At 37.9% G+C, this 24,136-nt stretch overlaps 2 protein-coding genes, 1 long non-coding RNA gene, 2 other non-coding genes and 1 pseudogene across 5 annotated transcripts; 2 read left to right on the top strand and 4 right to left on the bottom strand.

The window, feature by feature from the left end:
* The first annotated feature begins 2,978 nt into the window (after nt 1-2,978).
* On the top strand, nt 2,979-3,758 carry LOC120111562 (transcription factor ILI3-like). Its single transcript, XM_039128853.1, has 2 exons — nt 2,979-3,202; nt 3,310-3,758. Exons 1-2 carry the CDS (start codon nt 3,101-3,103, stop codon nt 3,463-3,465), a joined length of 258 nt encoding a protein of 85 aa, XP_038984781.1. The 5' UTR covers nt 2,979-3,100; the 3' UTR covers nt 3,466-3,758.
* A 331-nt stretch (nt 3,759-4,089) lies between these two features.
* Nucleotides 4,090-6,208, bottom strand: LOC108511637. The gene is made up of 2 exons (XR_001879968.3): nt 6,024-6,208; nt 4,090-4,880 (listed from the first exon to the last, which is right to left on the bottom strand). It is a non-coding gene; the product is annotated as an uncharacterized LOC108511637 (long non-coding RNA).
* A 2,662-nt stretch (nt 6,209-8,870) lies between these two features.
* Nucleotides 8,871-15,333, bottom strand: LOC103716800 (annotated as a pseudogene).
* LOC113463369 lies at nt 12,239-12,324 on the bottom strand. The gene has a single exon (XR_003387494.1). It is a non-coding gene; the product is annotated as a small nucleolar RNA Z162 (small nucleolar RNA).
* On the bottom strand, nt 12,543-12,642 carry LOC113463368. Its single transcript, XR_003387493.1, has one exon. It is a non-coding gene; the product is annotated as a small nucleolar RNA Z161/Z228 (small nucleolar RNA).
* Nucleotides 15,334-20,560: 5,227 nt separating the features above from the next.
* Nucleotides 20,561-23,748, top strand: LOC103716798 (protein GAMETE CELL DEFECTIVE 1, mitochondrial). Its single transcript, XM_008804964.3, has 3 exons — nt 20,561-21,215; nt 22,664-22,853; nt 23,154-23,748. Exons 1-3 carry the CDS (start codon nt 20,665-20,667, stop codon nt 23,358-23,360), a joined length of 948 nt encoding a protein of 315 aa, XP_008803186.2. The 5' UTR covers nt 20,561-20,664; the 3' UTR covers nt 23,361-23,748.
* The last annotated feature ends 388 nt before the right edge of the window (nt 23,749-24,136 follow it).

Here is a 24,136-nt window from a genome sequence, read left to right as displayed (position 1 = left end):
AACAATTTCCAAGATACCATTATCTTATCTTCTAGCAAGTGGACACCCCTACCAAGAGGGCCAGAACATGATCTAGAGAGGTCGTGGAGTCGCCATTGGCTCTTTGAAAAAAGAAAAAATAAAAAAAAAAGTGAGGTTGATAACGATGGTCAATGGAACTCGAGCTGGACAAAAAAGCCTAGGCCTGCTGTGCTGACAAATTTTACTTGAACTAAACCCTGCACAAACTTCATGATAAACTTGTCATGTTCAATAGTTTTGCCATGGGACATGGTTCAATTACTAGACTAGTTTCCTGCAAACCAAGATCACAGCCGAAATGGATCACGTTTTCTTCTACCTAGCACCGGTCCTAACAAGCATTTGCCCCTCAATTTGAAGCGTGACACATTCCACGAGTCAAGTGCAACACTTTTGTTAGAGAATCCAAATGTAAACATGCAATATATCTTCAAAAAAATGATGGACTCTTATCAGACCATGCATATATATCAGGAGGTGAATGGTGCTGCAAACTGAGTTGCTTATTTCGCGACTCATCTCTCTCGAGGTTCTCCTGTATAGACTACGGGACTGTGCCTATATCTTTGCGCAATATTTTGTAGGCTATATGCACATCCGTTCGGGGTAAGCCACTGAAGGACAAAATAATAATAATAATAATAATAATAATTAATAAATAAATGATGGACTCAAACCGGTCGGTACGGCCACAATCTCCGGCTAAAATGCTACAGTTAGAGGTGGTCATGAGACATCAGGGGGGCCAAGTTAAACGCACGCCAAGGGAGTTAAAGCAATAAAATACTCACCGCCAAAGGCAGTTGGTATTACTTTTTTGGGGGGGGGGGGTTGGTGTGGGTTCAACGCCTGCACCGCCCACCCGAGAGATCCAAAGGTACAGCCACGGACACCCCCAGCTCCACTGGTGGGTAAAGTTTAAAGAGAGAGCAGAAGACTGGGGTGACCCTAGGACATGACCACATGAGAGTGGCCATGCATGGGGGCAGCCCATGCAACGTCGCCCACGGTATGTAGTTGTATCACGTCTGAGGGAAGACCAGAAAGGCACGTCTCTCTCTCTCTCTCTCTCACAGAGACAAGCTCATCCACAAATTAAGGGAAGCCGTACATAATTATATAGATTATCGTTTGACCAAGCTTGCGTGATAATTGGTTATTTCTCGTATTTGTATCTAGTGATTAGACAAGTAATTTTCTCTAAAAAATAATTAAATAATGACTTTTGCAAATTACTCACAATTCTCTATCATTCTTGTTTTAGTATCTATTAATTTGATGAGATATCAGTGTCGTTTGTATTCACTCATGTGGGTGGTGTTATTAGGGTGAGTGATGCTAATATGGAAGTCATATATATCCAATATATAATATTTGGCATGATTTGTTGGGCTCTAGATAATCAGCCTCTTCTATTGCTTCCGCAGCTAGGTTACCAACAAAAATTTTCTATCATTTACTCGATGATTCTCTAGATATTTTAACATTTAACCCCTTTCTTCTGTTTTTATTTGGTGTCCTAATACTTGTAACTTCACAAAGAAATATCTTTTTTAAGTTGGGTCTTATTCTCAGAGTCCCATTACTCAGTTTCTATTTTCCCCCAAATATTTGTTTGCTCCTTGTCTCTAAGAAGCTTGTGAAGTAGAAGGGCATGTGAGTGTGGGGGATGGAATGGTTAGGCAGTCCATGTAATATATATAGGTAGTACTGAATGGAAGAGAACCTCTCCCACTTTACCCATGCCATGTCTCTTTTCATCACATGGGCATCTGATGCCTAGCCCGGAGAGGGACTCCTGTTCTTTTGGAGTTGGATCTCTTTCCAGTATCACGTAAACCCCCCTTCTTTGTACCAGCTTTTTTTTTCTAACTACCGACGCTTATAAGCATCGGCATCTAACTACCAATGCTTTTTAAGTTAGTTTTCGACGGTAGCATAGCCGGCACTTTTGCGACGCTTTAGAAATCGTCGGAAATAAAACTATCAACACTTTTTCACGTCGGTATGTATATTAAAAAGCATCGACAATACCTAATTTTTCTATAGTGTTTGTACCTGCTCTTTTCTTATAAGCCAATCCCTGCTCTAATGAATGGGCCCTGCCATGTCCCCCAGCACACCTTAATTGGCCTTCTCTCTGACAGGGAGTAAGTTCTCCCTCCAGACATTGTGTCACTCCCCCCACCCCACAACACAACCACTAACTAAACCACCACCACACATTCTCATTACGGTGAACCTGGCCTCATTATAGCCCGTGGGCCTGCTAACCCGGCCCACCAAGCAGTATGGGACCCATGGGCCACCGCCACTTCACCCGATCACGTGGATAAATTCAGAGCCTCCACATGGCTTGGTCGTTGTGGCCGACATTGCGGCGGCTTCGTCCCAGAGGGCGGAGACCGGCCACCGTCTTGTCATGGATCCAAAGTCAAGGCATAGGGCAACCACGTGGATTCATGGTCCCTTGATTTATGCCACATCAAGAGACCGTATCCTAATCTCCTTTCTCTAATTCCCCATCATCTACCCTAAACTGCAAGGAGGTTCCGGATTGAGAAAAGCTCTAAATTTCTGCCCTAATGAAGTGGCTTTTTGGATCGAAAGTTAAGAAACATGTCAATACCACAATGACATGACTATGCTAAGGACAAGGGAGAGTAGGTGCACTAAAACAGAAGGAGACAGAAGGCATCTTTTGGGTACATTGTGAAATGGTTAAGTGACCGAGTTAAGGTCACATTGCCTGTGTTTTTACCTCAAAATGCTATGTTCCAGACCAATTGGACGAGTTTAAGTAGGCTCCGAGCCCACGGGTCTTGTAACAAAGTGGGTCCACCATGAGAACCCTTGGGGGACATGTAGGACCTCTAGCCTCTCTTAATATACGTTCTCGCTAACTGGTTTTTCAGAGGCCTTCCCCAATTCTTTCCTCCCTTTCCACCCCCCCCCCCCCCCCCCCAACCACCTCCCTCCTCTCCTGTCTTTCTCCGTTGTTTTAAATTCACTCCCTTTCAGTCTCTCTCACCTTTTCCTCCCATCTCTTCTCGCTCTCGTACTTGGGTCCCCTATCAAGATGTCGTCGAGCCGGAGGAGGATCACGGATGAGGAGATCAATGAGCTCATCTCCAAGCTCCAAACTCTGCTCCCCGAGTCCCGTCGCCGGAACATAGGCAGGGTAAAGAAACCACCGCCACCTGAGCAAAAGGCTCAGGTGATCCTACTTCCTTTCAAGTTTCAGAAGCTACTAATTATTAACACAGTCATTGTGTTTCATTCATATAGGCATCAGCGTCGAAGCTGCTGAAGGAGACGTGCAGCTACATCAAGAGCTTGCATCAGGAGGTGGACGACCTAAGTGACCGGCTGTCCGACCTCATAGCTACGATGGACTCCAACAGCCCCCAGGCTGAGATCATCAGGAGCCTCCTTAGGTCCTAGGAAGAGTTTAGTCTGCCTGCTGTTTTTGCTCCTCCTATAGTATTCTCTCGGACCCCTGGTTATATATATATGGTGTACCCGAGCATAAACTAAAGCATTAGCTAGTAGGAAACCGTTCCTTTGCTTGACGAGCTTGTAGTACTCTCGCTTACCCTCCATTTTCTTGTACATTTCTCTGGTCTGGCTTGAGTTGCTTCTTCCATGACAACCAACCGACCATGGAGAAAGTATTATGTAATTGGATTTCCTTTGGTGTTGCAGTCGATATTTGTATTTCCAGTTAACCACACCCACAATGTAATCTCTTTTTTGGTTGCATATGGTGTACGAAATATACAAGTACGTGTGCCCAATTTAATAGCAAAGCCAATCAGTGGGCTAGCTAGCTTGAACCGAGTTATGTAGAAAGCATAGGAGTTTGCATCAATTAAGAACCAAGTCAGACAATACTAAACTAATTAGCTAGCATGACTTTGTGGGGCTAAAAAATAGATCGAGATCTACAAACATAGAATCCCATGCCAGACTTACATGGAGGTAAAGACAGAGGGCAGCCTCGAATGCTTCATATGAGAGAAATCTTCCATATATAATATTATTTATGGAATGTACCCCTGTACTCACTTTGCAGAGAAACCATGGGAACTGGGAAGTCAAACTTTATGGCTCGAAGTAGGATCCAACGTATCTCCGATAAAATAAGACAGAAGAAGTGCGATCTATCGAAGTTTGAGAACCACTTCACAGGCGACTCTAGAGCTCAGAGTCATCTAAATAAACTAAGAAAACAAACAAAAAAAAAAAGTTCATCAAACTAGAGGCGTATACTCCGAGACCTCTAGATGAGTAGTTTCGTGAACAAAGCCTTAGTTCTCGCCAAAAAAAGGCATTGTAGACGAAAGGACTCGATCGCATGAGGTCGGTCCTGGCTCGGAGCAGAGACAAAGGAGCAATTTACGCACCGTGTCGGGTGAGAGGACAGCGGGACCCACCGCAATCCAACGGCAGTGAGGTATCGGCGACGTCAAGTAGCCCGGTGCGTACGTCTCCCGGCGGACACGAGTATTAAAGCGTATCAGGCTCTCGCTGGTGGCGGTTATCGCCCGGCATCGATAAGGTGGTCCTCACCGCCCGACAGGTGGACCACGTCATCATATTCGCAGTACTGTGTCCAGCATCTATGACGTCGTTGGATGTTTCTTTCTCGAGGCTCCAAGGGAGATCTCAACTACTAAATTACCCTCAAAGCATCGTCAAGAAAGAACGGTCCGGGTCTCCAATTAATCAACCCCAAGTTGAGGACGACGTGACGCCCCTGCCGCGTATTCCGCTAGTTCTGTGGATCGCACGACGGACGGTGCAATGGATAGGGGGTGTCAATCTCTTGAGTGCCGTCCAAATCTTGCACTAGTATTCTGATTTACATTAGGAACAGTGCAACGCAAAGGGTGTGTCAATCTTATAAGAACGCTCCAAAACTTGCACTAGTCGTCTGATGCACGCCAGGAAAAGTACAATACATAGGGTGTATATCAATTTTATAAGTATCCTCCAAATCATGCGCTAGTATTCCGATTCAGACTCGGAACAGTGCAATACATGGAATCTTGCACTAATTTTCTAATGCACACGAGAAAGTGTAATTCGTTGGGGGTGTCGATTTTATACAGTAGTGGTTAGCATGGTTAAATACTTAAAACTTGGAGTTGAAATCAGACCAATAATAGATAAAATGCAAATTATTATGCAAATCAATTCAAAGTCTTTTACGAGTTATAAGTACTGTAGACAAGAACGTGCAGAAGACAAAAAAATCATTATGATGTCTGATTGGTATTATCTATCTAATCCTAACATGTTATCCTTACATACCATGCTGCTAATGATATTTTAAATGCATTTTTCAAAAAAAAAAACTAGTTTGCATCTCTTAAATTTATGACATGGCTGCTACATTTCAAAATAAGATTAGGGGGAAAAAAATCATGCTCGATGGAATCACATGCATCCGTCGTATCACCTTGCTCTTGACAAACAGACGAGCATTACACTGTAGCAAGTAGATGTTTGATATAAAATTCTTATGTGCATGCGTAAGATTACTTTTGCATGTGGGCGATATTTTATCAAAAACCTCACAATCGACGTAATATAATATATGTAAGGAAATAAAAAGATCATCATGGGACACCGTGACATGATATATGAACATGAATATGGCCATGGGGCCGATCCACTTGAAGCTCGGAAGGATCGGGTTGTCGACCAATTCTAATTAAGTCCACCTTTATCGAAGTTCTGGAAACATGCCAACCATGTAGCCATACTGCCCAAAATTATTTCAGCTTTGATAAATCCAATTCAAGTATCAAGAGCACCAAGCTATAGGAATAATGGAATTGACCGGAAATTGGAATCAGACACGAGAGATCGGTGGAAAAATGTGATCTAGTCTAAGAAGAATTTATAAAAGAAATAATAACCCAGGAATTAAACGATGGTAGAACTTGGGAAAGGGGGGAAAAAAGCAAAGATCAAAACAAAGAGAGACAAGATACCCGAGAAGAGGGGAAAAGCTCGTTGTTGCCGATTTCTTCGTCGATTCCATCCGTCCGATGGAGATCGGAGAGATTGTGAGGCCACTCGATGCTCCCCGGAGAGGGACGAGAAGAGATGGCTTATGGATGGATCGATAGCGCGGAGACGCCTGCCGGCGAGATGGGTGTAGAGGGGAGGGGGTGAGCGCGGGCTATTAAAAGCACGTAGAGGCACGTGGGAGCCACGTGGATATACTGCTGACACGTGTCATGGGTGCTGTGGTGTGATGGGCTACACGTGGGGTCCGGTCCACGTCATGAGAATCCCGGATGCCCCGAGACCTGCGCCCGCTTGCAACCACCCCATGGTCCCTGCTTTCCGAATCGTATTCATATCGAGAGAGTTGGTTTTTAATTGATGAAAAGGATGGAGCTTGCCTTGAATTCAAGTTTTGATGTTTTAGACATTCTGAATTTTTCTCACAGATTTCTCCTCAAGTATTTACAATTCTTAATTTCATGTCACCTGTTGAATTCAATACCACTTCACTAAATCTCGAATAATTAAAATTTAATTTTAATTTCGATATTGAACATAAATCGATAAATAAAATATCCTCATCTTATTGTAAGCATGGTTATGTCACTTAAAAAAAATGAAAGATGAATCCATATGCGAACAAAGTATATCAAGAAGTCAAGCTTAAGGTAAACTAGGGTGCTTCCATTTGTTCTCAAATGTAAACAATAAAATGCTACCTTTCAAAGATTATGTGATTACTATTTAACAAAAAAGTAATTGTGTCCAGCCATGCTCGGTGTCCAAACTTTTTTTTTTAAGGTATAAAAATTATTTGGTGAAGTTTCAAAATGCTTTATCTCTTGGTAGCACTTGTTTGTCCATGAAGTAAAGGTTTCATATTCAATTCTTGGATGATGCATGCTCAATATTTAGGCATAGATAACACCCACTTGTAATTTCTACCTTCCATCAATGTATGTTGCTTATTTAGAACTTTTAAAAACACTAAGAGTGACCCCCTATCCTCAGTTTTCTTATGCATTCAAAATAACCAATGTTCTCTTCTATTTTTAAAAAATTAGTGAAATATAAGCTAATTAGGTCCGAAGTTTATTCTACATGATATTTTTTTTCGGCGGATCTCAACTCTACCCTACTACCTCCATTACCCCAACCAGCGGTGCCACCACCCCTACATCTATTATCACCATAACCACTACTACCACCATCATCATTGTGGCAGCATTCACCACCCACACCTCAACCATCACCTTCACTCTCTCCTCTATTGCCATTACCACCATCACAACAATTTTCATTCCTATAATCGTGACCACTCAAACATCTTCCATCCCTCGTCAACGGCTCACTCAAATCCTTATCTCTCTTGCTTCCACTTAGTTCGATTCTATACAACCTCTCCACCACCACCACAATACTGCTATCACCATCACTACCTCGCCATCTTTGGTCGCTACCTAGCCGCTCCGCCAAGGCAAGCACTTCTCAAGTTGCTTCCTGAGTTTGATGAAAAAATAGAAGAAATATATTGGGAGCACTAACATTCTCAATCCACGAGGATATATTAGTCAATGAATTTTATTTAGTCCGGTAATGGTAAAATTTGCCCCGACAATGATCCAAAGAAAAACTATAGCTGAAATGGGAACCAATTAGCACATAAGCGTGATCAACGAACAGGCACAGGCTAAGCTATTGTTTTAACAGGACCAACCCCAACAGCTTCAAGTTAATAGACTGTAAAACAGTAATTTAAGGATATTTCGAAGACATCTCCGGATAAGATTAAAGCCTATGATCATGCGACAATCAAATAATCGTAGCAACTAACAGTTGGTGAGTAGGAATGACAATTTATTCCGCTGTATTAAATATTTGACCCGAACCGGCTTGAATAGGACTGATTTTACCACCCACAATAGATCTAAGACGACGGGCATGGATAATAATAAAATTTGCCCGAAATCCGATTCGGACATATATCTATATGTGATCGCTAAAAAGTTTCGTGCGTAATCACAGATATGGGTACCCCTGCACACGAAGGAGCTGGTTAGCAGAAGACGGAGACAGTAGCACAAGCCAGAGATGCTCCCGAAGGAGCTGATTTGATTGTTGGCCACACTAAAAAGCATGTGTTAAAGTTGCCTCCGAAGTCCGAAGAGCCCATGGCCAAGAGAGTCAAGCATGGCGATCAAAAGTAGACAAGTAACCAAAATTAAATTTGATCAAAAAAAGGGACAGAGAAAAGCCAGCTGAAACACAGTGGTTCCATATGGTATGCTGGTGAAACCAAGGCTTTGAACTCATGAAATATACCTACAGTGATGGACTGAAACCAAAAATGTCTAATAGATTCCATCCGATCAATGAAGAAACAAAATCACAAATATGGCAGGTTTAATTTGCTCATGCAAGAGGAAGGTACACATGCAGCAAAGCGAAAGTAATTAGCTTTGCCACACGACAAGTGTAACGAAAGGAGAACAAAAAACAATCAACAAAAGCTAGCATATGATTACCAAGATGAACAAACCATCACGCAAACTGGGCAGGATAAATAAATCTAGTAGCCAGTCTAGGAATTGGGTGAGGCTCAATTGAGACATAGGAATGAGGATATTGCATGGATTTGAATGACTGAACAAGACCAAAGATGGAGCAGCCAACAAAGCATTAAATCCTAATGAAACAAATAAACAACTACAAAAATCAGTACATGCATCAGTTACTCATCGAGGAAATAGCTTTTCCACACAAGAATCTTGTACCACAACGATTATCCATGTATATCAACCCAAAAGCCAAATATAACAAAAAATTCAACATCTCAAAATCCATCATATCGTGATCGCTTCAGACAAAAACAATAATCGGTCATCCTTCTACAAGTGACAGAAACATCTTAGCATGAAACATAGCAAACTTTAAGTTACACAAAACAAAAGAAGCTACCAAAACTGTAATACCATTATAAGGAAGAGCACTCATTCCTCATCATCTTCATGGCCATCGCCTCCGGCCGCCTTTTTTGCTGCAGCCTTCTGATTCTTTCTCTTCACTCTTCCAGGGCGCCCTCCACCAAATGGACTTGTGAGAGAGAAGTCAATGTGCTTTGCTGTATCCACCCTCACCATAAATGATGGAATGTTGACCACTTGCCTACCAACTCTGAAAGGAGCACTCAGAAAATAGATAGTCAGATATACACATACTTTGATATTCAGCATAACAATAGCTAATAATGCAAAAGCAGCCAAAATCTGAAAGCAAAACCTCAGAGAAAAGTAATTCAAATACTACGATGACAGTAATTTGCTGAGAGGTACAGGCAACTACCGTATAATAATTACAGCAAAGTCATTTAAACGATAATAGCTCAAATTCCAGGTCCAAACAAACAACCATCGGAAACCCCAGAACCAAAAATTACTCTATCATAAATGCTAAAATGTATTCCCCAACACCTTGCTTGTTAGTATTGAAGACCAACCTCAACAAGGCAAAAACTTGCTAGAACGTCACATGAACACCCGACCTACAAATAGAGATATGGATTCATAAAGATTTTATAAGGGAACCATATGTGACATATTGATTGAGAATAACATATATTGCTTCCATTCGAAATTCAAACAATAAATATTTGAGGGGAAGAAAAGACCATGTTTGCCTTTGAAAATAACATCTTACAAACTCAATGGGCTGACAACAGCATTGTGCTAAGTGAAAGTAATGCAAACAAGTTACATGTGTGCTTCATGCAATGCAGGAACTAATAGGCAAACAAGTTACATGTGTGCTTCATGACATGCAGGAACTAATAGGCGAACAAGTTGCATTACATGCTAAAAGAGATAAATACTATTAGAGCTATTGCAAAAGAATTATCTCCAGAATCAAGTATTTAGGCCCTGTTTGGGGGAGCTATTGGCAGTAGAGCTGTTGGAAGTAGAGCTGTCTGAAGTAGAGCTGTTATAAAAAGCTGTTTGCTGTTTGGTAACTACATTCGTAAAGTGCTGTGGTACTTTGTTTTGTATTTGGTAAACAAACTGAGAAAGTACTTTTATATGACAAAATTACCATAAAGGACATTGCATAGTATTATACAACACAACATAATAAAACATAACATAAATTAATACATAAATATACGATATAGTATAATATTATTGTAATATAAAATAATATTATGTTAATATAGCATAATAGTAATATAATTATTAGAGTAAATTAATATTTGATAATATAACATAATATTAAATTATTTAACATAACATATTAATGTATTATGATATAATGTAATATATATTATATTTATAATATAATACAATAATAAAAGTATAAAATATTATAATTATTAGTATAAATTAATTTCTCATAATATAACATAATATTAAATTATTTAAAATAACATATTAATGTATTATAATGCAATGTAATATAATACAATATTTATAGTATAATACAATAATAAAGGTATAAAATATTATAATTAATATTATAAATTAATTTTTCATAATATAACATAATATTAAATTATTTAAAATAACATTAATGTATTATAATGTAATGTAATATAATACAATATTTATAGTATAATACAATAATAAAGGTATAAAATATTATAATTATTAGTATAAATTAATTTTCCATAATATAACATAATATTAAATTATTTAACATACCATATTAATGTATTATTATATAATATAATATGATATTATATTTATGGTATAATACAAAAATAAAGGTATAAAATATTATAATTATTAGTATAAATTAATTTTTCATAATATAACATAATATTAAATTATTTAACATAACATATTAATATATTATGATATAATATAATATGATATTATATTTATAGTTTAATACAAAAATAAAGATATAAAATATTATAATTAATATTATAAATTAATTTTCCATAATATACCATAATATACCATAATATTAAATTATTTAAAATAACATATTAATGTATTATAATGTAATGTAATATAATACAATATTTATAGTATAATACAATAATAAAGGTATAAAATATTATAATTATTAGTATAAATTAATTTTTCATAATATAACATAATATTAAATTATTTAACATAACATATTAATGTATTATGATATAATATAATATGATATTATATTTATAGTATAATACAAAAATAAAGGTATAAAATATTATAATTATTAGTATAAATTAATTTTTCATAATATAATATAATATTAAATTATTTAACATAACATATTAATGTATTATGATATAATATAATATGATATTATATTTATAGTATAATACAAAAATAAAGATATAAAATATTATAATTATTAGTATAAAATAATTTTTCATAATAATTTTCCATAATTTTTCATAAAATAATTTTCCGCGGTCCAGGGGCTCTTCTTCATGGTCCACGCTCGAGGAGGACCTCAACGTGGGCCGCGAGGTTGATGATAAAAAAAAAACAATAAATTGATTTTGGAAGGTATAGAAAAGGATTAAAATTTTTTTTCTTCTAAAATGTGGTTCAAGATATGCATACAAAAATTGAAAAGAAAAATACCTTTTCTTACGGAAGGGAGTCTGACGGCTTGGGTTCTTGGCTCCAGCATATTTTTAGGTTTATACAGGGATAAACTATGTAATTATGTTATTTTAATATGGGCATTTTTGTCAAAAATATAGCTTTCCGAAAAAGCTGAAACAGCTTCCTCCCAAAAGCTCCAAATTGGAGCTTCCTCCCAAAAGCTGTTTTCAGCTTCCCGCAAAAGCTGAAACAGCTTTTTGAAAAATTTACCAAACATAGTTTTTTATCTAAAAGTACTTTTGGAGGGCCAGAAAGTGCTTTCTGGCCCTCCAAAAGCTCCCCCAAACAGGGCCTTAGAGTCAGGATGCTGTGACAATCATCAACAGTCAAATATGAGGTCTGCCCTATCACTCGGAAAGACAACAAGCTCATGAGCTTAAGGAAACCAGCCTGTACGCTAGGTAAAAGCTTCAATATTTGGTTCAAATATGAACCAATAACAAAAGTTCCCTTACGAGGATGCTCATAAACAATCATGCCTTAATACCCCTATCAGTATTTACAAGTTTGACTTGCCACATGATGGTCGGAAAGAGAGAATTGATCATGGCTTATATGATTCTGAGGGGCTGAACAATAATTGACATATGCAGGATGGTTGGGCACTCAGAATGAAAAGGACTTATAGGTATACTCATCAGACATTGCCTCACCCAATCATTAGCAACTTCCTCATTGTGCCCAATGACATATTACATGAGAATACGTGCACAAAACAATAAAAGAACTTTAAACCTATAAATAATAGAGTGGTCAGAATAAGGAGGTTTATGTTTATTGCATTCATGAAACTGCTCAGAAAAAATAAGTATCATCAACATGAAATTATCAAAAATTCAGCAATATAAATGGAGATGGATACTGCATCAATTTTAAGACAAAACAAAAGATAGATGTAAATACAGGCATCAGAGATTGGAGTTTTATCATCATTCTAGACAACATTATGAATGTCTCAGATGACCATCATGAGATATAACAATCTGTTCTCATCACAAGGCCTATTTTACATCAACATCAAAGAATCCTGTAGGCCGGAAAATTTCAAAAATAACAACACAGCTGCTGATATATACTGATGGAAAAAGAGAATGATTTAGCCTTCAGGTGCTTCACCCCATAGGTCAAGGTTTAGAGTTTCAGCCAAAAGCAATTTGAAATTGCTCTAGTTTCAGCAGTTTCTGTAGTTCAAGCCAGTTTTAGTTTCCAAGCATATAAGGTATCAAAATTTTAAGAGATGTAGAAGACATTTTGCATCAACTTTAAAACAAAAGGAAAGACAAAAATACAAGCGTCAGTCAGTCAGGATTATTTTGCAACATCTAAACAATATTTGCAGGTGTCTCAGATAACCATCATGAGATATTAATAACTATTCTCATTGCATAACTACTTATTTATCAACACAAAAGTGTCAAAAATATAGATGACTGAAAAAAGGAAAGTGTATTAAGATGTTCTGACAAAAAGGAAAGAAAAGAAATAAATCATACAAGGTTAAAAAGTTAGAATTTAATTGAGTTCATATGATATAGCCTTCTAGTACTTAAACCTACAGATCAATGTTTGAAGTTTCAAACAAAAGTGATCAGGAACTGCTGGATCTTTTGCACTTTTGCTCATCTCTAACAGTCTCAATCCGGTTTCCACCAATTTTAGTGATTACAACCATAACTGACCAGACGTGGATGAAAAGGTCTTATTAAGTTACAAACTTCATCTTCATGCTATTTTTGATAGTTTTTATTTAAGCTCGTGGGGGGAGTGTGGTTGAGTTAGAGGACTGCTGAAAAGTTTAAGTCTGTAGGAATCATTTTTGTGATACATGTCCAACTATGCATGTTTTAAGTATCTTGATAGCATAAGTGATAGGCGTTCTATATCTTAAAATGCTACTAGAAATGTAATATTTTGGAACATCTTAGTTCTATAAGTGATTTAAATTTGTAGGAATCTTGCTTATGAAAACCTAGGACAACCATGTTACTCCAATGAAATTCTAAATGACCTTTCAGGGAAAAATTGTTGATATGATATAAATGAATGTCTGGTTGAAAATTCTTACCAAACAACATTAAGATTTGAACAATAGTGTCTAATCTAATGTCTTCAACTTAATGTTTATTTTCTACTTTTTACAAAAAAATGTTTATTTTTACAAGCTTGAACAATTTCACATGCATCATCAGACCAACAAAACCACACAAATTATAGCCAAAGGTTCAAATTGATGGGACACAATATTAAATGATAGCATAATCATTCTTGATATTGTTATTTAGTCTTTAGTTTGGTTGTACCTTCTTATTTTTAAATTGTTTACTAATTTTTGGCAAAAACTTTAAACTTCAAATAAAAACCAATCTTGCCCAACTAAAATCAAAAGCACAACTGAGATTGGTTGGTCATGAATGTAAACATGTATACAGCATTGTACAGGGAAGACAAGTCCAAACCAGAGATAACAAGCAAAAGATCAATAATTTCTTCTTTGCCTTTGACTTTTACACGTGCACCTTATCCAATCAAATGTCATCTCAAACATCATGGATTATGCAAGAACTCATGAGATAACGGGTGTCATAGAAGTCACTCTATCACCAAATCAATGGGAGAGCAAACTACTAGAAAAACATCATAATAAAATCTTGCACAGCAAGCAACCGCTCCACAGTAGGCCATTTGATAACTCACCAAATACAGGTCGATCTAGTTCAGGGTGCAAGCAGTTACTGATCCATCAAATAATACGTCTTTATTACTAACTAACATACCAGAAGCAAGTAAAACGAGTACGAACAATTACTAACGAGACGCTAAGAATGGAGCAAATCTATGAAAATTATGATCTACAATTATTATTGTAAAATAATTAGCATTCCCACACATAAATCAAAATAATAATGAGAATAGCTAGAAGTCAGAGAGCAAACCTGATGTGACGCTGCCTGATAAGGACCCTGGCATGGTGAATTGATTTTGCCATCCCAGACTTGAACACGAGCGTCTGGAGCCGGCGCTCAAGGAAGTTCTCGACGGTGAGAGCCAGAACATAATCCAGCTTGTTCTGGTTCTCGTCGAGGAGTCCATACCGGTTCATGCGGCGGAGGAGGGCCTCTCCCTCAAAGATCCGGCGAGGGTTCTTCTCGTCCAGCGTCAAGAGCTCCCTAGCTGCATTCCGGATCCGGCTCAGAGAGTATTGGACCCTCCACAGCTCCCTCTTGCACCGGAGCCCGTACTCACCGACGATCTTCAACTCGGCGTCCAGCCGCTCCTTCTCGTAGGGGCGGCGGGCTTCTTGAAGGTCTTCCCATCTGCGAACAACTCCCATTCGTTAGGGTCCCCAAAAATCCATGCACAAACCAAAATCCTAACTAGGGTTTTCATCCATTACACTAGAATAATAGTTGAATGACGGCGCAAAACATCTCATTATCCTGCCACATTGGATCCAAAGTTCCAAAAATTACAAATAAATTCAGTTATCCTGACCTATGAGTTCAGATCGATTCAAGAAAGAGTAAAAAGGGATCAAAACTTGGGGACATAGGATCTAAGAGTTTGAATAGACCGAAAACGATCGAAGATTATACAAAGGGGAGATTGCCGAAGAAAGGTTGGAATAGAAACAAGTGAAAGAGAAAGGGGGGAGAGAACAAGGCTTACAGTTTCGGTAGAAGCTAACGTGAACCATGGCTGGTTCTTCTTCTCCCTCGCTGGCTCCCGCCCTCGCCTCCGGAAATTTAAGAAACGGAAGCTACCGCCTTTTACAGAAAACTAAAACCCTAACCGCAGGCCTGTTACATTGTTAATGGGCTCATTGGGCTGGCCCGGCTTCTCTGGAGTACAGGCCGGCCCAATGACGAAAACTGATTTTTTTTTTTTCGATACAACGGCAGCTCAAACAGCTATAGTGTAAGCACAGCCAGTAAAATTAAGAAAAAGAAAAAGTGTAAACATGAAGGGATAGCTAAATCAGTAGTCCACAAGACTGCACCAGAATGCCGAGCAACAAAAGAGGCAACCCAGTCAGCCGCACTATTGGCCTCTCTGAAGACATGAATTGCCTGAAAGTAATCCAAGTCTCCCACCAGTCGACAGATGTTATACAATAACGAGTGCCCACACCCATACCGGTCCTCTCTCTGAATTCAATCAATCATGATAGAAGAGTCTCCCTCAAGATGCACCCTATCCGCACCAAATCTCTACCTCTTCTAAAAATCTAAAAAAATCAAGAATGCATCATATCATGAAAATAACCATTTTTCTTTAATCCCACCATGTAAGAAAACAACTTTTTTCTAGAATCTACCGAAATAAAAAATTTCTAATTCATCTTCTTTAATTATATAAAAATTCTTAACCTTGCACATGAATGCTAGTTGTCTGTTATTTAAGTATAGCATGTAACTATGATGAACAATATTATGTATAATGTTCTTAACAAAAAAAAAAGGAATAATCCTTACCAAATAAATATGGAAAGAAGAAAACAGGATTGATATATGGAGTATTTATAGTGAAAATAATTATTAGTTATAGTTGTGGAGTTGTTGGGCTTCATTTTCCTGACCCACAACGTTCTCACCAAATATACTTTGGATTCAGAGAACCCACGTCTATAGCCAAGCATAACCTCTCCATTTTGCATTCATTAGCCATCTGCGATCAAATTCTAAGAAACTAACTAACTCAGTGTCAAACTCTTAGTAACACAATTGTGCATCGACAATTTCACATTCTATTCTCAAGGAAGAAGAAGGCAGGGCTCACAATCTATAATAAGGTGGACTAAGATAACCATTTAAATCAATTTTCTTGGAGAAGCTCCTAAGCATGATTAAGATTGTGTTTTGTGGTGTGAATCGAAACCTATTTGCCTCGTAAATAAAATTCAAATCATATAAGTGTACATCATGTTTGTTAAAATTTGCTAGAAGACATCAAATAGGTTACAATGTTTTAAATCCTAAAGGCATGACATGATTTAAAATAAATCTTTGTATGAGTCAGAAAACTAGCTTGGGATCGAATTTTGTCTTTATTAGATTCCGGAGATTAGGGATATTGGTGGAAAGCTACACCACTTTGCGTAGCCCATTTCCTCTATCCAGGAAAAGTGTCTCACATATCTTTGTACCAAAAATTCAAATAAAATTATATGCAAAAATTACTTATATACCCTTGCAATTTATGACCAGTTTCACTTAGTACCTTTCAACTATAAAAAGTTTCAAAATGGTCACTAAAGTAAATTAAGTGGTTTAGTATGATCCTGTTGTTCGTCTTTGTTTATCTAGGCATACGAAATTTCATGATACGATGGTTATGTAAGATTTTTAGAACTAAAATACTATTTTATGGCGACACTTCCTAATGATACTATCTATTTGGTACCAATTAGAAGGAAGTTAGAGATTGGGTTGTAATAGCACAGCTCTTTGGGCCAATAGGCCGGCTTGAGAGGCCAGGGCCCGCTAGCATGGCTGAGCATGATCGGAGTCTTCTTCCCTCTCCTGATCCCGGTGGAATCCTAGACTTTCAGGGCAATCCAAGTTCATCTAGAACACTAGGATTTCTTCTATTTAAGATCCTCCTCCCCCTCTATTGGAAGCCATCACCGATTCCTCTAAGCATCGCCACCAACCTCGAGTTCCTTCTTCTGAGTCTCTTCCTTGGATCTTTGCCAGAGAAGCCGTCAGACGACCTCGCTGGACCAAGGTAATTGCCTTACGCCTCCTTCTCTTTCTTTTTTAGGTTTTGTAGCTGCTGCTATCTTTATTAGGCAAATTGTTGAGTGTTCAATCCAAAATAGGGTGCTCTATTTCGGTTGTCTCCTTTTCTTATTCATTGTCGTTGGCCGCCGACATAGGCCGATGATCGCCCCCTCCCAAGACCTCCGAGGTCTTGTAGCCGTCGATCAAGGGAATTGGCCATGATCTAGGCCAAGTTCATGTGGATCTTTTCTTGCTCTTCTTGATTTTTTTTATCTCCTCTTTTCTATACCAATTGACCACCATCGTTGAAGATGCTGTGGCGAAGGGTCCACCCAGGGCCGTGTTCATGGCGGCTCAGCTGTCGGTCCTTTGGCTGACAGACACTACCACAACCTTTGACATTGTGGTTTCGGTACTAGGGTGGAAGTTCCCCTATTTCGCTAAAGAAGAAGAGGGGAAAGAAAGAAAAAGAAAAAGAAAAAGAAAACAAAACAGAGAGAGAAGAGAAAGTTCAGCTTCTCTCTCTTATCTCTGCTCTCTTTTCTCTCTCTTTCCCACTTTCTCTCTCTTGTTCTCTCTCCACAAAGTCTTTCTCTTTATCTGGACTTTTTTCCTCTATGGTTGATTGAACTCCGTACGTACGATTCTCAGTAATATTAGATCGGTAAAGAGTCCTGATCCAAGGTCATCAGGCGACATGTCAGCCTCCACCCTAGTCTTTGCCAACACTGCTAGATTTGATCACCTCCGAACTCCGTTGAACCATCTATGCCCTTGTCTAAGCATAATTCGATGAAATCATCCTAATCAGGCCGACTCGCATGTTAGACACTTATGCTTGGTCAGCCCTATGAAGATGTTGGAATTTAAAGTTTTTATTTTTGAAATAATTATGATAAAATTCTAATGTAAAGTATAATTTTAGAATATTAGGCTATGAGAAGAATTTTCGAAATTAATTGGATCTATTAGTTGGATTGCATTTGTAAGGTAAGTAATGATATGTCTTTTTCTAAATTCTTCATTTATATAATAGTATTTTTACATCGAATAAATTATTAATGAATTTATATGTGATTTATGAATTTTACGAGATGGTGAATTGAATGAAAATAGATATATAAATTGGAGTAATATTTTTCAGACTCTTGTTAAATTATTTACTATTCTTACATCATTTATGTATATTTTGATTGGATTATGATATAACTATTATTTTATAAAAAGAATTTTGATGTGTATCAGATTTGAACTCTCAACCTGACTATATTCTGAACCCTGACAATTGAGGGTTATGCATCGACACTCTGACTATTATGAATTTTGGCCCCACACAAGATATAAATGTAATATTCTGGACCACTCCATAGATTATAAGTGTGGTATTTTGGCCCACTCTGCAAGATATAAGTATGGTTCTGTTTCTGACCTTGCCACAGAGTATAAGTGTGGCAATGTTAAAGGCTGTTGAGTTAAATGTGATTTGTTTCGATTCAGATTTATGATTATATATACGAATATTTGAAAGATATAGATTTTTCATGGATTTGTGTTCTAGAAACAAAATTGATTATGTCTTTATATCGATTTAGCATAAATTATATTTATATTTTATGTCATTATATGAACTGTCTAGTTAAAGTATTCATTGCTTATTGGGCTATCTAGCTCATTATACAATTTCTAACTATTTTTATAAATATGAAGAATTAGTTCGACCCGAGATTTTTCAATATGGGATAGCGACTAGAAAAACTATGGTACAAGTTATTTTAAATTAGATTATTTAAATTAATGTATTACCTTAGACTAATGTTAGAATTGTGAGATATTGTAAGTTGAGTTAGTTAATGAAATAAAGATTGCATATTAGTAGTTTAAATTGTTTTGCTGTATATTTATAATATCATGTTGAACTGCCTTCCATGCTTGTAGGAGAAATTTTATGAGTGTGTGGTGGTTGCCGTGACCTCCGGCTCACGATCTCGGGTCGGGGACATGACATGGGTACATATATCCATTCTTCGTGCAAGTAGGCCGTTCAAACCTAGTCTCCAATAACTGTCAATTTTCGAGGCATCCGGTCTGCTTTTACAATTACAAAGGCAAACCCCAATCGACGCTTCTATGGATGTTCGTGTACAAGGTGAGCTGATTTCCTAGCACAATCCTCCGACTTCTATACTTGGACTCAACTTTGAAGCTCATAATTCCTTGTTATTATTAGTGAATATGAGATGCAAGAGAAAGAAGATCATCAACAATCTTTTTTAATGGAACAAAGAAGCTCGAGGGCTCGTTTGGTTCGCGGAAAAAGAAGGGGAGAAAGTGTGGTCAACAGGAAAGTAAGAGATGTCTCTTGTTTGGTTGGAGTTTTTAAAAGAGAGATGAAAAAGTTGTATTCCCGTGGGAATATAATTTCCACGTTTTATGAGAAAGTCTTTTCCATTAGAAAAATGAAAAAAGTTACTTTTTCGTGATCCAGAAATCGAAACATTTTTATTTTTTTTCTCCAAAAAGCCCTCAGTGATCCTTATTTGATCCAAAGCATTAAAGACCTAATTTTTATTAAGGGTATAATAGGAATTACACATAACTTTTTTAGAAAAGTGGATGATCAACCAAACATAAGCACTTTATAAACCTGTCACTTTTCTATGGTCAACCAAACATGCCAAAAGTATTTTTTCAAACATCCTCTTTTTAGGAATCTGTTTCTCATGAATCATATTCCTATGAGAACAAATGCTTTGAGCGAACCAAACGAGGCTCTCATCTGGTGTGTGATGGTAACATAGTTGATTGCTGGGGATTTTCTGGATTTCAGACGGTATCATTGTTGATGGATGTGCTAGAAGGTAGATTGTGACTCTTTCGATGAGTTGAGATTGTCACGAAGGCATAAGGTATCCAGGTAATCTGTGTAATTAGTAGAGACTGTCATGTATTTTAAGAGAAGAAGGAAGTCTATGGGATTCATATGCCGGTAATCATATAACGCAGTGCAATTTGGCTGAAGTCATAGTAACGTCACTTGCAACCCTCAACGTTTACATAGGTTTTACTTGCATCTTTCCAACTTTTGTCATAGCTCCCATATATTACCGTATATAATGACTGTTTTTATCTTTTAATATTTTTTCGATACTAAAATATGCTTATTTACTATAATCACGTGCAATCGCTGCTCGTCTTAAATTAACCAGCAAAAATTTATGGACGACAGAGGAGGCCCTCGGCAGACCATAGGCGAGGATACGGTCCCCGTTTTTCCATTCGTTTGAACATTCCTTCAAACACTCGACATGCACTCCTTCAGACGTCTCCTCTCCTTCTCTCCATCTCATCTCCGCCTTCCTCCTCCCTTCTCCTCCTCCTTCTCCCCTACTTGCTTAAGCCGAGAAGTAGCAGTACTAGGACGAAGGCCTCTCTCCACCCGACCACCCTCCTCGTCCGCCGCCACCGGCGACGACGACTGGAACGACGCCTGGGAGACGGCCTGGCTCCCGGAGGACCCCTCCGCCAAGGATCGCGCCCCATGGGAGCCCGACCCTATCTCGCCCTCCGCCGCCGCTGCCAGCCTCCCCTCTGACATCGATGCCGAAACCAAGGCCTTCGTCGCCGAGATGGACGAGCGATGGAGCGAGAGGCGGGCTGCCAAGAAGCTCCAGCAGGGGGGTAGCGCCTTCGAGCGGGTTGAGAAGAATAGCAAGAAGGCCGGAGATGATTATAGGGTCAGGAAGCAGAGGATTCATGCCGGGCTTTGGATGAAGGAGATCGAGAAGATGGAGGAGGCCAAGGTGGGGGGCTCCAATCCCAATGATGACATCGACCGCCTCCTTGATTCCTGCTCCGAGTATGTGCTCTGATACTGAAAATAAATTTCAGATTTGATGGTTATAGTAATTGTTTCACTCCCTTGGGATCAAGTTTCAAGAATTGGTTTCTGATTCATGAAGTTTAGTGGTCTTAAGATTTTCGCTTATGGCTACTCGTTTATGTTAAGGATATAATTTTGATTCAACAACTAAAGGAGGGAATTGAAAGTTTTGTTTGGATTTTATAGAAATTAAATTTTAGGCTACTCTATAGTAGTCTTGCTCTAAAAAAAAAGTGTTTTGTTCAATAACTGAATGATTGATCTTAAGTTTTTATTTTTGGGCTTATAGTTGTTAGAGAAATTAAATCCTAGCAATTGTTGGTGAAGTAGGATATGGCAGAATATATGAAGTTTGAAGTATTCAGTAGAGATTAATGTTAGTGTACGCATTAACGCATAGTATAGAGGTTGCAGAACAAGTAAAGTTTTTAAGCTTACTCACTGCTGTCTTTTGATTGACTTCTCTTGGTTTTTCTATCAGATTAACTTGTACAAATAAATGATAATTGTGTCTGGTGAAAATTCTATAGAGGAATGTAGATATACTGGACTTTGTAATTTGATAATCATTTGCATGGGACTTGCAACCAATACATCCCTGATTTTTTTCATTGAGAATCCATCAAGCGCATGCAGGTTAGTTTACTCCAGTGTGTCTTTTTTATACAAATTAAATAAGAGGAATGGACAGTTTACATGGTTGAGCGCATGAAAGCAACTAAAACATGTGTGTTTTGTGCTTTAAAGACAATTTCTACTCAAATGAAGCAAGAGATGATGTTGCTACATCAATGTTTTAGCAGCTAATCAATTAAAAAGTAGTTCTCTTCAAACACTTTTGCTTCATGATGTCTTATTAGAACTGATATAGTGTTCTATAATGTTTTCAGGCATGGAGATAATCAAAATATGCCAGAAAATGTCAATGTGCAACTAAGACTGTTGTGTTTGTTCGCTTGGGGTTTATTGTATCCATTCTGAAACCAGAAAGATTAGTTAAAGGTCCCTTTGAATCCTTTCAGGGTGTCAGGTGCTTTGAAGATTGATTTAAATTAACTAGTATTAAACTTGCTGATGCAATTTTTTAATGGTTTTTTAAGCATTTCAATTTTTCTTGTCATAAAGGCTTCGAGTTAGCCTTGAAAACCTTCTTTTCATGAATTAGAGCTGGCAATTTTAGACTGGAAACACATTAGAGCATGTTACATAGTTTGTGGGAAATTTGTTTTAGTTTTTTGGATTTAGGTTTTTGTAATTTTGTTCGTATCTTGCATGCAATCAAGGTCCACTAGCCTTCTTTTGATTCTTCTTTTCTCTTCTTGTTTATCTGAATTATTAGTGCTTTCCTGTCTGCTAAATCTTTGCTGCAGTGGCATGCTTGCTTGCATTCTTGCTAACCTTTCGCTGTTGCCATTGACATGTAGGATATTTGATGCTGGTAACATGGACCTGAATGATTCCAAGATTCCTAGCACTTCCGAGTTTAAGACTAAACCTGATGGGTGGGAAACAACATCTAGGAGCCAAGATGGGAGCATATGGGAAATATCACAGAGGGAAGAAGATATCCTCCTGCAAGAATTTGAGCGCCGAATTGCTTTCTGTAAATTCCAGGTGCACAATATGTTAACCATCTTCCCTATAATCTTGATTCTAAGCGGAATTTTTTTTTTTTTTAATATCATCAAAAGCTTTGTCATATTCTCTCTATATTTTGTGCCTCTGCAATCCATCAACCTCATCATCTTATAATTTACAATCTGAAGTCTCTCTTTGCATTGCATGACTTTTGTTAGAAACGGACATGGTCAATGTCACCCTTCAGAATTGCTCTCTGAACTTGTGTTTCTACTTGTCATGTCTTACCGTCATTGTGTATCTCAGTGCTTACAAATTTTTGATGCTGTAATGCAGATTGCTAGCTTCATCAAGACTCACATATTTAGTCGAAGGAGGCCTGTAGATGGTTGGAAATACATGATAGAGGTAATAGGCCCTAATGCCAGGAGAGGGAAAGGGAGTGTCCAGAGATTGCCTAGTCTCACTGATCCATCCACCCAGCCTTACAAGGAGGAGAAGCCAGCTATTGGGCGTAATCTAACCTCCTTTGGTGGGAGGTAGCAGTGCATGCCAGTTTAATCTCATACTCCCAAGAGTAAGTCACCTACCATTAGCAAGAAATCCCAATCCTTTTCGTAGATCCTTATATTGATGAGAACATGAATTATGTGTTGAGCAACATGTATGGTGATAAGTAGAAACAATTTCTGAGTCAAAATTTTTGCAACTGCACTGGCAGCCCCCAATAGATGCTTACCTGGTTTATTATGCGGCTCCATGGTGTGTTCTCTGTGTAAGCACTCAAATTGGGACATGGGAAACACCAGCAGGTAATGTGGAGTCTAGACATTGATCTAAAGTACCGGAAATTAGTGATGCAGAAAGCTAGATGTCAATCAGGATTTTCTGAGCACTATTGCAATGTAGCCCTGATGCTTTGTTTTTTTTTTTTTTTGGGGTCTTTGTGGTTTGCGCGCGTTATTGTTGTCCTATCTCTTTTGCAGTCTATTTTACTTTCTAACTTTTTGAACAATACTCACACCCGTTATATCCGTTATATGTGAGTATATATATATATATATATATATATATATATATATATATATATATATATATATATATATATATATATATATATATATATATATATATATATATATATATATATATATATATATATATGTATGTATGTATGTATAAACAGGATTTTCAGAGCACTATTGCACTAGAGAGAGAGAGAGAGAGGAGGAGGAGGAGGAGGAGGAGGAGAAGGGTTGCCGGGTGAGGAGGGGAAGGGGTTTTTGGAGGTTTCATACCTTTGGGCGCTAACTCATACC

Source organism: Phoenix dactylifera, chromosome 8, assembly GCF_009389715.1.
Source record: "Phoenix dactylifera cultivar Barhee BC4 chromosome 8, palm_55x_up_171113_PBpolish2nd_filt_p, whole genome shotgun sequence".
NCBI lineage: Eukaryota > Viridiplantae > Streptophyta > Magnoliopsida > Arecales > Arecaceae > Phoenix > Phoenix dactylifera.
Note: the sequence above shows the minus strand (reverse complement) of the source record. Positions and strands in the feature narration are given on the sequence as shown.